This window comes from Eutrigla gurnardus (genome assembly GCF_963514095.1).
Source record: "Eutrigla gurnardus genome assembly, chromosome: 7".
Lineage (NCBI taxonomy): Eukaryota > Metazoa > Chordata > Actinopteri > Perciformes > Triglidae > Eutrigla > Eutrigla gurnardus.
The window spans coordinates 680,001-695,000 of NC_139921.1; the positions used below are offsets into that span (position 1 = coordinate 680,001).

Below are 15,000 nucleotides of genomic sequence, written 5' to 3' on the forward strand. Positions count from 1 at the left end.
GGTTTTTTAGAGACCGGCCGTTATTTACCTCCGCCGACAGCGAGACCGGGGCTGCACGGTGGTGTAGTGGGTAGCACTGTTGCCTATCAGTGAGAGGATCCCCGGTTCGATTCCCGGTTCGGGTTCCTTCTGTGTGGAGTTTGCATGTTCTCCCCGTGTAAGCGTGGGTTCTCTCCGGGTTCTCCGGGTTCCTCCCACAGTCCAAAGACATGCAGGATGGGGATAGGTTCATTGGTGACTCTAAATTGTCCGTAGGTGTGAACCTGAGTGTGAATGGTTGTCTGTCTCTACATGTCTCCCTGTGATAGACTGGTTACCTGTCCAGGGTGTACCCCGCCTTCGCCCAATGACAGCTGGGATCGGCTCCAGCCCCCCCGCGACCCTGAATACAGGATAAGAGGTAGACAATGGATGGATGGATGGATGGATGGATGGACAGCGAGACCGGCCAATGTTAGAGACTGGCCGGTAATAGAATACAGGCCAGTATTAGAGGATTTACGGTAACTCGTTCTCTCTGCCCGGATCAGCTGGGTGTAGGATTTGTGGCATTATACAGAGAGTTGGCAACAGGGACGGTGTAGAGTGCCCTCTGGTGGACAAACTATACAACGCCAACACTCATAACATGGTTGAAGGGTGTTTTGTCCGTTTTTATTTTATTTTTTAAATATTCATTTATCGGCCATTATAAATGCTGATACTGTTAGTTTGGAAAATGCCTAATATCAGCCAATAATATCGGCCCGCCGATAAATCGGTCGGGCTCTAGTGTGTGTGTGTGTGTGTGTGTGTGTGTGTGTGTGTGTGTGTGTGTGTGTGTGTGCGTCTCCTCACCACAGTCACTGGGCATGGGTGCAGAGGCCACCTGGTGGATAATGGGCTGATGGGAAGAAGGCCAGCCCAGCAGGGTGTCTCCCTCGGCAGGCTCTGAAACATCCTCCTTCGTCATGGCCCCCGGGGCCTGGGGAGAACAATATATGAAGACCTAGAAAGAGAAGGCAAGTAGGTCTAACTCCCACTGAGCAGAGAGAGATTCTTTAAGACACGCTGAAGGTTTCGGTTGATCTGGCAGGATCCCACTCAAACAGCTACAACAGAGAACTGGGTCTTAACAGGGTCTGGTTAGGACCTAAACCTCAAGGTGGATAACATATATAGGGAATAAAAGATCAAAGTACTAGCATTAGTACTGTTCACTAAATACTGCAATTTTAGTTTCCTGTTCAATTTGTTATTTTAACAATTTATCTAATTCAAGCCCGATGTCGCCTTGCACAGTGAGGATTGATCCAGTGCACACAGTGAGGATTGATCCAGTCCACACAGTGAGGATTGATCCAGTGCACACAGTGAGGATTGATCCAGTCCACACAGTGAGGATTGATCCATCACGTCCACACAGTGAGGATTGATCCAGTGCACACAGTGAGGATTGATCCATCACGTCCACACAGTGAGGATTGATCCATCACATCCACACAGTGAGAATTGATCCAGTGCACACAGTGAGAATTGATCCAGTGCACACAGTGAGGATTGATCCAGTCCACACAGTGAGGATTGATCCATCACGTCCACACAGTGAGGATTGATCCATCACGTCCACACAGTGAGGATTGATCCAGTGCACACAGTGAGGATTGATCCAGTGCACACAGTGAGGATTGATCCATCACGTCCACACGGTGAGGATTGATCCAGTGCACACAGTGAGGATTGATCCAGTCCACACAGTGAGGATTGATCCATCACGTCCACACAGTGAGGATTGATCCAGTGCACACAGTGAGGATTGATCCAGTCCACACAGTGAGGATTGATCCAGTCCACACAGTGAGGATTGATCCAGTGCACACAGTGAGGATTGATCCAGTCCACACAGTGAGGATTGATCCAGTGCACACAGTGAGGATTGATCCAGTCCACACAGTGAGGATTGATCCAGTGCACACAGTGAGGATTGATCCATCACGTCCACACAGTGAGGATTGATCCATCACATCCACACAGTGAGGATTGATCCAGTCCACACAGTGAGGATTGATCCATCACGTCCACACAGTGAGGATTGATCCATCACGTCCACACAGTGAGGATTGATCCAGTCCACACAGTGAGGATTGATCCATCACGTCCACACAGTGAGGATTGATCCAGTCCACACAGTGAGGATTGATCCATCACGTCCACACAGTGAGGATTGATCCAGTCCACACAGTGAGGATTGATCCATCACGTCCACACAGTGAGGATTGATCCAGTCCACACAGTGAGGATTGATCCATCACGTCCACACAGTGAGGATTGATCCAGTCCACACAGTGAGGATTGATCCATCACGTCCACACAGTGAGGATTGATCCATCACGTCCACACAGTGAGGATTGATCCAGTCCACACAGTGAGAATTGATCCAGTCCACACAGTGAGGATTGATCCATCACGTCGACTCCACACAGTGAGGATTGATCCCTCACGTCCACACAGTGAGGATTGATCCCTCACGTCGACTCCACACAGTTAGGATTGATCTGTCACGTCCACACAGTGAGAATTGATCCAGTCCACACAGTTAGGATTGATCAGTCACGTCCACACAGTGAGGATTGATCCAGTCCACACAGTGAGGATTGATCCAGTCCACACAGTGAGGATTGATCAGTCACGTCCACACAGTGAGGATTGATCCAGTTCACACAGTGAGGATTGATCCAGTCCACACAGTGAGGATTGATCCAGTCCACACAGTGAGGATTGATCCAGTGCACACAGTGAGGATTGATCCAGTCCACACAGTGAGGATTGATCCAGTTCACACAGTGAGGATTGATCCAGTCCACACAGTGAGGATTGATCCAGTTCACACAGTGAGGATTGATCCAGCTGATTTAAATTAAACACCAGTACTAGGGCTGAACGATTTTGGGAAAAGATCTAATTGCGATTTTTCTGACAGATATTGCGATTTCGATTTGATTCACGATTTCCTTCAAATCAAGCTTCAGTGCAATATTCACAATGTAGAGTAACATTAAAACATTGAATGCTATTACTCTAATGCAAGGACTAAAGTTAAAAATTGCTTCCAAATGAATTTACAAGAACAAGAAACATGCATGTTCATTCTTTAAAGTCCTTGACCAATGGCAGTTATTACAAATTAACTAAAAGAGACATCTTTGACTGTCTTAAAATGTGCAAAAATCCTTAACTGTAATAATTTAATTGTAAATCAAATACAAAAACTGTTATTGAAATAAAATGACCCTTCTAAAAAATATGTCAGACATTAAAATAGGTGGGTCATTCATTTATGGCTTACCACTTTTTCTTTACCCTCCGCGTATAGCTGTGGGACGGCAACCTGTTAGAAGTTGGTGCGGGAGGGAATCGTATATCTGTCCAGCGTGCGGAGGAGGTTTTTAAATCCGTCTTTCCGGTGTCTTCCGCTGCTCTTATCATACCGAGTTACACTGGCAAAAGATGCTGTAATTGTAGTCTGTTTGCTACAGTGGGCCTGATCATCATAGTCACCGGACTCGTCATGCACGCGTCATGCAAATGTCTGTGGTGATTTTTCAAGTGCCGGCGTTGTGCCGTAATCAGCGCCCCTGCCGTGAAATGCACCCTCTCGCGGGAGATTATATCACCGGTATATATTGGTTGTGTTTCCGCTGGATGTTGCAACTTTAGCGCGACAGGTTTTGCACAGTACCTGTTTCTGGTGCACGTCTGCAGCCTCAAACCCGAAATACTCCCAAATGACGGACGTGCTGTTTTTCTTGGCGATTAAATCCCCTAACTCCGCTTCTGGTCCAGTTGAAGTAATTTATGACTAATTACAAATACGGAGCAGGTTAATACTGATTGGTTAGCGTGACCTGTTCACGAGTACTCTGATTGGTGAGCTTGGCAGGATGGTCGAGAGACGGCATGTATGTGTAAAATAGTTGACAACAGATCCTGGGTGAGTCAGGAGCGCTGCAAAAACCGCAGCTTTGGCGATCACATGATCGCGTTATCTGAAATCGCAATTTCGGTCAGAAAACGATAAATCGTTCAGCCCTAACCAGTACATTACATTGGTACGTGGCCGATTCCCAAAGTCCAGGTATCGGTATCGGGACTGAAATTATTCAGATCAGTGCATCTTTACAGCCAATGTAATTAGAATATGATGCTGTGTGCTCTCTAATACTTTCATACAAACAAGGAGAGTGGAATTACACAGAGATAAATGTGATCATGTGCAGGGTGACATGAGGATTATACATGTAAACCTACAAACCTCCTGATATCGAGGCCTAAGGCTTACAGAGTCTGCATGTCTACTGCCAAAAACATGTCATTTAAGTCTTCCTGAAGACTTTAAAACCAATATGTTTCTGGAGAACATGCTTAATGAAAAGCCTGAAACTGAAAGGGGGAACCAGGAGCAAGGACAGAAACCTTCAAGAGACTCAACTCTTGAAGGTTCGGGTCTGTGTCACTCATCCTTTACGGATGAGTACCCCAGTGGTATGATACATATAGAATAAACAACAAAAAGATCAATACCAACTAATACAATATGGACAACATATACTGTAAACCAGAGATCTTCAACCTGGAGTCTGGGACCCCTATGGGGTCCACAGAGTTACTGCAGGGGATCCCGGAAGTTATTTGACCAAATTTCTTCTTCCACAAATGTAAATATTTATTCACTATATGCTGCTCTCCATATTATTCTATTCCTGTCTGGAGATCTGGACCGATGGCCTACTTCAGCAGGGAGCCTCGTGGTCTGGCCCATGATGTCACCATGCTACCATCCCCACAGCCAATGAGAGACAATGCTCGGACACAACGCTGCTTTGTGTTACTGTGACTCACTCCAACAGTTCCCAGAACAAACCTCCCCACAGATCCACGTTCATTATCTGGAGTTAGATCAGCCTGCTGATGTGCATGCTGTACTGGAGTCTTGGGTTTTAGTCCTGCATGCACCACAGGTCTACCTTAACCACAGGTGTACCTACAACACAGGTCTACCTACAACACGGGTCTACATACAACACACGGGTCTACCTACAACACACGGGTCTACCTACACCACAAGGGTCTACCTATACCACAGGTCTACCTACACCACAGGTCTACCTACAACACACAGGTCTACCTACAACACACAGGTCTACCTACACCACACGGGTCTACCTACACCACAGGTCTTCCTACACCACAGGTCTACCTACACCACAGGTCTACCTACAATACAGGTCTACCTACACCACAGGTCTACCTACAATACAGGTCTACCTACAACACACGGGTCTACACCACAGGTCTTCCTACACCACACCGGTTTACCTATAACACTCTGGTCTACCTACAACACACCTAGCATCAGACAGTCGAACACGTCACTGTCACCTAGCATCAGACAGTTGATCACGTCACTGTCACCTAGCCTAGCATCATACAGTCGAACACGTCACTGTCACCTAGCATCAGACAGTTGATCACGTCACTGTCACCTAGCCTAGCATCAGACAGTCAAACACGTCACTGTCACCTAGCCTAGCATCAGACAGTCAAACACGTCACTGTCACCTAGCATCACACAGTCGAACACGTCACTGTCACCTAGCATCAGACAGTTGATCACGTCACGGTCACCTAGCATCACACAGTCGAACACGTCACGGTCACCTGCCTAGCATCAGACAGTCGATCACGTCACGGTCACCTAGCCTAGCATCAGACAGTCAAACACGTCACTGTCACCTAGCATCAGACAGTCAAACACGTCACTGTCACCTAGCATCAGACAGTCAAACATGTCACTGTCACCTAGCATCAGACAGTCAAATAAGTCACTGTCACCTAGCATCAGACAGTCAAACACGTCACTGTCACCTAGCATCAGACAGTCAAACACGTCACTGTCACCTAGCATCAGGCAGTAGAACACGTCACTTAGCCTAGCATCAGCTAGCCGGCTAGCATGTGTCAACAGCGGCTCGTACTAACCTGCCGTATGTTGGTGCGTCTGTGAACGAGTAGTTAGCAGCTAGGTGTTTGATTAAAACGTAGAAGGAGAAGTGCCGCCCCCCTCCCGCTCGCTCCTCCGGGGATGTTAGTTATCTACACCGCTACAGGCCGGGGGCCGCTAGTGAAGCTCACCGCAGATACACACCAACGTCCGTGTTAGCTCGCGGCCACACACACACACACACACACACACACACACACACACACACACACACACACACACACACACGCGTTACCTGGACCGAGCTGCTCGTCCACGCGCGCTCGTGGGCGACGACTGGAACGTCCGCGGGTTTAATTTTCCTACATAGCTGAGGAACGCACACATCCGGCTTTCACAATAAAGACGTATATTTTCCGGTTTTCAAAATAAATTCAGCAAAAATAAAATACACACACTGTAATACATAAGTACACTGACAAAAATAACATTTTCAGAGTCTGATTTAATGTATTACACAAACATATAACATTACATGGGGATACCCTTTTTGTACTTTTTTTAGCTTTTAGCTTTGGAATGGAAACGTAAACAAACCGAGTCGTGATTTCTCTCTTGATCCAACGATCAGCCCGGGAGAACCGGCCGGTAACGGCCACAAATGAAACGTAAATGACAAATGAAATGTAAATACAGCAAACGGCAAACAGGGAGGAGGAGCTGCTGGACCTGAACCAGAACCAGCTGCTGGACCTGAACCAGCTGCTGGACCTGGACCAGAACCAGCTGCTGGACCTGAAGCCGTCTGTGAACCAGCTGTTTATACAACTGTTTACACAAAGATTTAAGAATAGGAGTTAGGAAAAGGAGTTAGGAATAGGAGTTAGAAATAGGAGTTAGGAATAGGAGTTAGGGATAGGAGTTAGGAATAGGAGTTAGGAAAAGGAGTTAGGAATAGGAGTTAGGGATAGGAGTTAGAAATAGGAGTTAGGAATAGGAGTTAGGGATAGGAGTTAGGAATAGGAGTTAGAAATAGGAGTTAGAAATAGGAGTTAGGAATAGGAGTTAGGGATAGGAGTTAGAAATAGGAGTTAGGAATAGGAGTTAGGGATAGGAGTTAGGAATAGGAGTTAGAAATAGGAGTTAGAAATAGGAGTTAGGAATAGGAGTTAGGAATAGGAGTTAGAAATAGGAGTTAGGAATAGGAGTTAGGGATAGGAGTTAGGAATAGGAGTTAGGAAAAGGAGTTAGGGAGAGTAGTTATGGATATGAGTTAGGAATAGGCATTAGGAATAGGAGTTAGGAAAAGGAGTTAGGGAGAGGAGTTAGGAAAAGGAGTTAGGAATAGGAGTTAGGAATAGGAGTTAGGAAAAGGAGTTAGGAATAGGAGTTAGGGAGAGGAGTTATGGATAGGAGTTAGGAATAGGAATTAGGAATAGGAGTTAGGGATAGGAGTTAGGGATAGGAGTTATGATAGGAGTTAGGAATAGGAGTTAGGGATAGGAGTTATGATAGGAGTTAGGAATAGGAATTAGGAATAGGAGTTAGGGATAGGAGTTAGGGATAGGAGTTATGATAGGAGTTAGGAATAGGATTAAGGGATAGGAGTTAGGGATAGGAGTTATGATAGGAGTTAGGAATAGGATTAAGGGATAGGAGTTAGGAATAGGAGTTAGGGATAGGAGTTAGGGATAGGAGTTATGATAGGAGTTAGGAATAGGATTAAGGGATAGGAGTTAGGGATATGAGTTATGATAGGAGTTAGGAATAGGAGTTATGATAGGAGTTAGGAATAGGATTAAGGGATAGGAGTTAGGGATATGAGTTATGATAGGAGTTAGGAATAGGAGTTATGATAGGAGTCAGGGATAGGAGTTAGGCATATGAGTTATGATAGGAGTTAGGGATAGGAGTTAGGGATATGAGTTATGATAGGAGTTAGGAATAGGAGTTATGATAGGAGTCAGGGATAGGAGTTATGATAGGAGTTATGATAGGAGTTAGGAATAGGATTAAGGGATAGGAGTTAGGGATAGGAGTTAGGAATAGGAGTTAGGAAAAGGAGTTATGGATATGACTTAGGAATAGGAGTTAGGAAAAGGAGTTATGGATATTAGTTAGGAATAGGAGTCCTGGATATGAGTTAGGAATAGGAGTTAGGAAAAGGAGTTAGGAATAGGAGTCAGGGATAGGAGTCAGGGATAGGAGTTATGATAGGAGTCAGGGATAGGAGTTATGATAGGAGTTAGGGATAGGAGTTATGATAGGAGTTAGGAATAGGAGTTAGGGATAGGAGTCGGGGATAGGAGTTATGATAGGAGTTAGGGATAGGAGTTAGGATAAGGAGTTAGGAATAGGAGTTAGGAATAGGAGTTAGGGATAGGAGTTATGATAGGAGTTAGGAATAGGAGTTAGGGATAGGAGTTAGGATAAGGAGTTAGGAATAGGAGTTAGGAATAGGAGTTAGGGACAGGAGTCAGGGATAGGAGTTATGATAGGAGTTATGATAGGAGTTATGGATAGGAGTTAGGAATAGGAGTTAGGGATAGGAGTTATGATAGGAGTTATAATATGGGCTGAAATATGTGCCAAATTATAGTATTCAGATTCAGTTTTTCCAATGCAATGATTCAAATTAAACAATACAAATTCAAATTATGTGATTCAAATTCAGTTTCTAGTGGCACATATTTCAGCCCATATTATAGCTCATATCATAACATAGTCAATACATTAGGTCCTATAGGACCTAATGTATTAGACTATTCGACTGCAGCCCGGGTCTATTTTTTTCGGTAATTCCTTTTATCATTTTGGATTGAAGAATTAACCAAACACAGACCCCGCGTGGTTTTATTGTTTTTTGAAAAGACATTCTTTTAAGACTTGCACTAAATTAAAATTCCCATTTTATTGTTTGCTTTGGGATTTTTTCTACACAATGTTTATTTTGAAAGTAAAGAACGGAAGTCGCTTCTAAACGCATCCAGCTTGACTGTGTTGTGACAGCAGCAGCATCTGGCCGCCGCTGAGTCCTCTGAGACCGATCCGACCCCTGAAAGCTCGCATCCAGCGGTGTTCCGGCTCCGCACGATGCCGTCCGACGCGCTGCTGCACGCCGCTAACGCCAGCACCCTGTTCGTGTGCATGGTGCTCAAGTTCCCGCAGATCTTCGTGCTGATGCGGGCGAAGTCTACGAGCGGAGTGAGCCTCAACAGCCTGCTGCTGGAGTTGGTCGGGTACGAGTTTTCACTAATGCTGCGTTCACGTGTCGTGCGGGGTGCTGTGGAGAAAGAGCCGTTTACCGTTTACTTGCTATATGAGTCGATGCTGGCGTGGATGTGACGTCGACTTCCTGTTCCTCCCCGGTGCAACTAGCGGAAAGAAGCCCACCACCAAACTCCGTTTGAAATGTGTGTGATTTAGTGTGGCCTCGGTTACAGGGTCTTATAAGCGTCATATACAACTGCGATTGAATCCCTAATGTATGAAGGTGAACTCGGCACACATCTGAACTACCATCTAGCTTTTATATTAACAAAACCTCCATTATTGCACTGTTGGTCTTTGGAGGGAAATTAAAGGAATTCTTCCTTCATTTGCATGAAGCGTTGTCTGTTAGAATCCCGGTAGTGTGGTTGAATGGCAATTTCTGCTAATGCTTAAAGGTGAACTATTCAAATAGGTCTACATCAGGGCTCAGCGGCGGCGCCAGGGTGGGGCTTGGTTGGGCTATAGCCCCGTCGAGAATTGTGTTAGCCCTACCGTTAGCCCTACCATAAAACCACCCAGAAAAAAACAACTACAAAATAACCAAGAAAAGTGCGGAGTCCAACAGCACCACCACGTCACGTCGTAACGGCATTCAGTTAACGTAACTATCGCTGTCTCTGTCTCTCTCTCACTGTGTGCGTGACGTTTATAGCTGTGGGAGGGTGTTGTTATATATTCACATTGAAATTCTGGCATTGATTTGAGCCCCACCGCCGTATGAGTTAGCCCCACCGTAGTTGAACCAGAAAAAATACTCTGGCGCCGCCACTGTCAGGGCTCCAGACTCACTTTTTAATTTAGTGCACGCAAACATTTCACTGCACCCTATGGCACCACAATAATACACATTTAATAACTTAATAACTTTTCTTTACACTGGTCATTTAAAGATGTTTTCAAATACAAGTTTAATTTAAATCTCAACTCAAATAATACATCTCAATTGTTTAAAAATAAAGAATGCTCTTCTTTGGTGATATTATAAGCAGTGTTAAATGTTATTATCAAAGGTCACTGTTATCTGAGGATCCTTGAGAGCTGTACTGTAGGCAGCTGGACGACCAGGCGGCTCCTCCAGGTCTACCGGACTAGTGGGGGTCCAGGTATGTGACCCCTGGACCCGGCCAGCCCTCACGTGAAGCTGATAGACTGATAATCCATCTCTGCTGTGCGCCGGTCGCTCCAGGTTAACAGGACGATATGAATATATATCTCCATCATCCTGGAGAGTAATTATCTCCATAATCATACAAATAATCAAAACCCCTTAAATGGCACTAAACAGATTAGTGAACATCCTTTTCAGTGAAAAACAAACAATCTTATATTTGGTCACTCGTGATATAATATATAATAATAATATATATGTAATATCAGATAATGAATCGTGGATCATTCTGGGTGGTTTTTATCCTGACGGCGGTAACATCCTGTATGGTCCCATCCCTAGTGGTGCACAGACCTGTAGACCAGGTCCTCAGATCAGGACTCAGCAGTCCATCTGCATCAACGTCTCTGGTGTCACCTGAGGACTGGTTGAGTCACATGACTCACAGTATTAACGACCCTAGAAGAGGTGAAATACCTGAACTCCCCACTAGCCGGTTAGAACTGAAGAAGCCTCTTGGATGAGAGGGGACACATCTTCAAAACCCTAAACCAGGTCCAGCGCCAACAATAAAGCTTTCAAGGATCACCAGGACCTGGAAGACCTGGAGGACTGAGGACCCTCACAGACACACATCTGGTGATGATTATCTATATTAAGACAGACCTTACATAAAAGGACTTGATCATCCATGTCGCTGTGAAACCTCCTGGCCTGCACGCTGATGTTTACTGAGTCCTGTTTCCATCGTTTATCGCCATGGCAACTTCACATTGGCATCGTTTTGTCAGACATCGCCTCATAGAAACCTGGCCACACCAGCAGCCTGCCAACGCATGCAGCATCGTCCTGCTGAGCTCGTTGAAAGCCTTCCCCTAATCAGGCTTCTGTGTTTCTGCCTGGGCTGCTGGGATGTTATAACACCATGTAATAACACCATGTAATAACCATCGTCTGCTTTTCTAGGTTCATAGTTTTTGTCACGTACCAGATGTACTATGACTACCCCCCACCCACCTACCTGGAGTATCCCATCCTCATCGCTCAAGGTCAGCTGGCTTTCTTCACATGATGGAGGAGTGTACATGTGAGGTAATGAGACAGTAAAACATGGCTGCCCTCCTGAACATGTCACTTCCTGTGTCCTCAGACGCCGTCCTGCTGCTGCTAATGCTCCACTACAACGGCAGCCTGCGGCAGAGCCTCGTCTACGCCGCGCTGTATCCTTTCATGACTTTAACCACGAGCCGGTGAGCCCATGTGGACGCCGTGTTCCGGCGGGTCACGTGTTATTGCCTTGACGTGATGCGTTCAGGTTCGTGGCGGGCTGGAGGCTCCTCACGGTGGAGAAGTGGATCATAGATCTGGCCATGGTAATGACTCCAGCATCAATCACGAGTCACAAGGTGTCGATCAGGAGTAATGAGCTGGCGGTTTTGAACAGGACCAGATCCAGACCTCATGGCACTTGGTGGATCTGACGAAGACCTCATGAACACCAGATGGTCTTGTTGGTTAATGACGAGTGTTTGCATATAAAGAGGCAAAGTGTTTGAGACGTGATGGTAGACTTACACAGGTCATGATGTCATAAGAACCAGCAGAGACCAGATCTGAGCTGCTGTGTCCGGTCTCTCCTCAGAGCCTGTGCACCTTCATCAGTGCAGCCAGTAAGTTTGCCCAGCTGCAGTGTCTGTGGAGGTCTCAGGACGCCCGGCAGGTGAGCGCCCTCTCCTGGGCGATGGCCACCTACACATGCATGGGTGAGTTCTACCACACGCCTCACGCCACCAACCACTCTGTCTGTCTGTCTGCTGGTCTGTCTGTCTGTCTGCTGGTCTGTCTGTCTGTCTGTCTGCCGGTCTGTCTGTCTGTCTGTCTTCTGGTCTGTCTGTCTGCCGGTCTGTCTGTCTGTCTGCTGGTCTCTCTGCTGCTGTCTGTCTGCTCTGTCTGTCTGTCTGCTGGTCTGTCTGTCTGCCGGTCTGTCTGTCTGCCGGTCTGTCTGTCTGCTGGTCTGTCTGTCTGTCTGTCTGTCTGTCTGCTGGTCTGTCTGTCTGCTGGTCTCTCTGCTGCTGTCTGTCTGTCTGCTGGTCTGTCTCTCTGCCGGTCTGTCTGTCTGTCTGCTGGTCTGTCTGTCTGCCGGTCTGTCTGCTGGTCTCTCTGCTGCTGTCTGTCTGTCTGCTGGTCTGTCTGTCTGCAGTTGGTACTGTTGGCTATAGTTGGTACTGTTGGCTATAGTTGGTACTGTTAGCTATAGCTATAGTTGGTACTGTTAGCTATAGTTGGTACTGTTGGCTATAGTTGGTACTGTTAGCTATAGCTATAGTTGGTACTGTTAGCTATAGTTGGTACTGTTGGCTATAGTTGGTACTGTTAGCTATAGCTATAGTTGGTACTGTTGGCTATAGTTGGTACTGTTAGCTATAGTTGGTACTGTTAGCTATAGCTATAGTTGGTACTGTAGGCTATAGTTGGTACTGTTGGCTATAATTGGTACTGTTGGCTATAGTTGGTACTGTTAGCTATAGCTATAGTTGGTACTGTTAGCTATAGTTGGTACTGTTGGCTATAGCTATAGTTGGTACTGTTAGCTATAGTTGGTACTGTTGGCTATAGCTATAGTTGGTACTGTTAGCTATAGTTGGTACTGTTAGCTATAGCTATAGTTGGTACTGTTAGCTATAGGTGGTACTGTTAGCTATAGCTATAGTTGGTACTGTTAGCTATAGGTGGTACTGTTAGCTATAGCTATAGTTGGTACTGTTAACTATAGTTGGTACTGTTGGCTATAGTTAGTACTGTTTGCTATAGTTGGTACTGTTAGCTATAGCTATAGTTGGTACTGTTAGCTATAGTTGGTACTGTTGGCTATAGTTAGTACTGTTTGCTATATTTGGTACTGTTGGCTATAGCTATAGTTGGTACTGTTAGCTATAGTTGGTACTGTTAGCTATAGGTGGTACTGTTAGCTATAGCTATAGTTGGTACTGTTAGCTATAGGTGGTACTGTTAGCTATAGCTATAGTTGGTACTGTTAGCTATAGGTGGTACTGTTAGCTATAGCTATAGTTGGTACTGTTAACTATAGTTGGTACTGTTGGCTATAGTTAGTACTGTTTGCTATAGTTGGTACTGTTAGCTATAGCTATAGTTGGTACTGTTAGCTATAGTTGGTGCTGTTTGCTATAGTTAGTACTGTTTGCTATAGTTGGTACTGTTAGCTATAGCTATAGTTGGTACTGTTGGCTATATTTGGTACTGTTAGCTATAGCTATAGTTAGCACTGTTGGCTATATTTGGTACTGTTGGCTATAGTTTAGGGTGACCAGACGTCCCGGATTTTCGGGGACAGTCCCCGATTTGGCCGACCTGTCCCCGGTTAAAGCTGTCCCCGAAAATGTCCCCGATTTGAATGGGAGAGAAAAAAAGTTGCGCACCAACGCAAACTCCAGTTATTACGGTAGCCAGTAAAAAGTTGCGCACCGACACAAACTCCAGTTATTACGGTAGCCAGTGAAACTAACGTACTGACGTTACAGTCATTGGAATTAAAAAGGTGGAAGAGATAATACCTTCTTACCTCAGGCCTGAGTAAACAGGATTGTAATATTGTTGCTCCGCACAATGAATTCACAGCATTCACAATTTTTCTATAACTTTGAGAAGACCTCTTTTAAAGTCAGTTGTCTGCACTGTGGTTCTTCATATGTGCACCATCAAATGTGTTCTTGTTTTCTCCATAAAGCTTGTGAACTGAAAAAAAAAAAAATCATCAGCTAAATAATAAATAAGTTGAATAAGATAAGAATCTGTTTTGTTGTTTTTGTTTCATCTGTGGTTTTTACAGCTCTAATGTTAGTTGCTGCAGACTGCTTTTACATATTAAAATTAACATGTAATTGCCCCTGTTATTTATTTCATAATGATAACATTGGAATTTTGACCACCGCGCTGGAAATGTCCCCGATTTTCATTTCAGAAATCTGGTCACCTTACTATAGTTGGTACTGTTAGCTATAGCTATAGTTGGTACTGTTGGCTATATTTGGTACTGTTGGCTATAGTTAGTACCGTTTGCTATAGTTGGTACTGTTAGCTATAGCTATATTTGGTACTGTTGGCTATATTTGGTACTGTTGGCTATAGTTAGTACTGTTTGCTATAGTTGGTACTGTTAGCTATAGCTATAGTTGGTACTGTTGGCTATATTTGGTACTGTTGGCTATAGTTAGTACCGTTTGCTATAGTTGGTACTGTTAGCTATAGCTATAGTTGGTACTGTTGGCTATATTTGGTACTGTTGGCTATAGTTAGTACTGTTTGCTATAGTTGCTACTGTTGGCTATAGTTAGTACCGTTTGCTATAGTTGGTACTGTTAGCTATAGCTATATTTGGTACTGTTAGCTATAGCTATAGTTGGTACTGTTGGCTATATTTGGTACTGTTGGCTATAGTTAGTACTGTTTGCTATATTTGGTACTGTTGGCTATAGTTAGTACCGTTTGCTATAGTTGGTACTGTTAGCTATAGCTATATTTGGTACTGTTGGCTATATTTGGTACTGTTGGCTATAGTTAGTACTGTTTGCTATAGTTGGTACTGTTAGCTATAGCTATAGTTGGTACTGTTAGCTATAGT

General features: G+C 44.9%; 2 protein-coding genes across 5 annotated transcripts in view; one reads left to right on the forward strand and one right to left on the reverse strand.

The window, feature by feature from the left end:
• Nucleotides 1-6,385, reverse strand: part of LOC311016297 (CAP-Gly domain-containing linker protein 4) — a 49,003-nt gene extending 42,618 nt beyond the window's left edge. The window contains exons 1-2 of one of the 4 annotated variants that reach the window (XM_084013904.1): nucleotides 6,276-6,385; nucleotides 838-964 (exon numbers count right to left, since the gene is read on the reverse strand). In XM_084013904.1, the coding sequence (XP_083870030.1) occupies nucleotides 838-952 (115 nt within the window). In that variant the 5' untranslated portion in view covers nucleotides 953-964; nucleotides 6,276-6,385. Of the gene's footprint in view, nucleotides 1-837; nucleotides 989-6,018; nucleotides 6,224-6,275 lie in introns of those variants that run through there. The other 3 variants (XM_084013906.1, XM_084013907.1, XM_084013905.1) reach the window with 3 other exon arrangements.
• A 2,590-nt stretch (nucleotides 6,386-8,975) lies between these two features.
• The window catches only part of slc66a3 (solute carrier family 66 member 3), a 7,237-nt gene continuing 1,212 nt past the window's right edge, over nucleotides 8,976-15,000 (forward strand). The window contains exons 1-5 of the mRNA XM_084014155.1: nucleotides 8,976-9,219; nucleotides 11,328-11,410; nucleotides 11,512-11,581; nucleotides 11,677-11,734; nucleotides 12,004-12,124. Of these exons, the coding sequence (XP_083870281.1) occupies nucleotides 9,074-9,219; nucleotides 11,328-11,410; nucleotides 11,512-11,581; nucleotides 11,677-11,734; nucleotides 12,004-12,124 (478 nt within the window). The 5' untranslated portion in view covers nucleotides 8,976-9,073. The remainder of the gene's footprint in view (nucleotides 9,220-11,327; nucleotides 11,411-11,511; nucleotides 11,582-11,676; nucleotides 11,735-12,003; nucleotides 12,125-15,000) is intronic.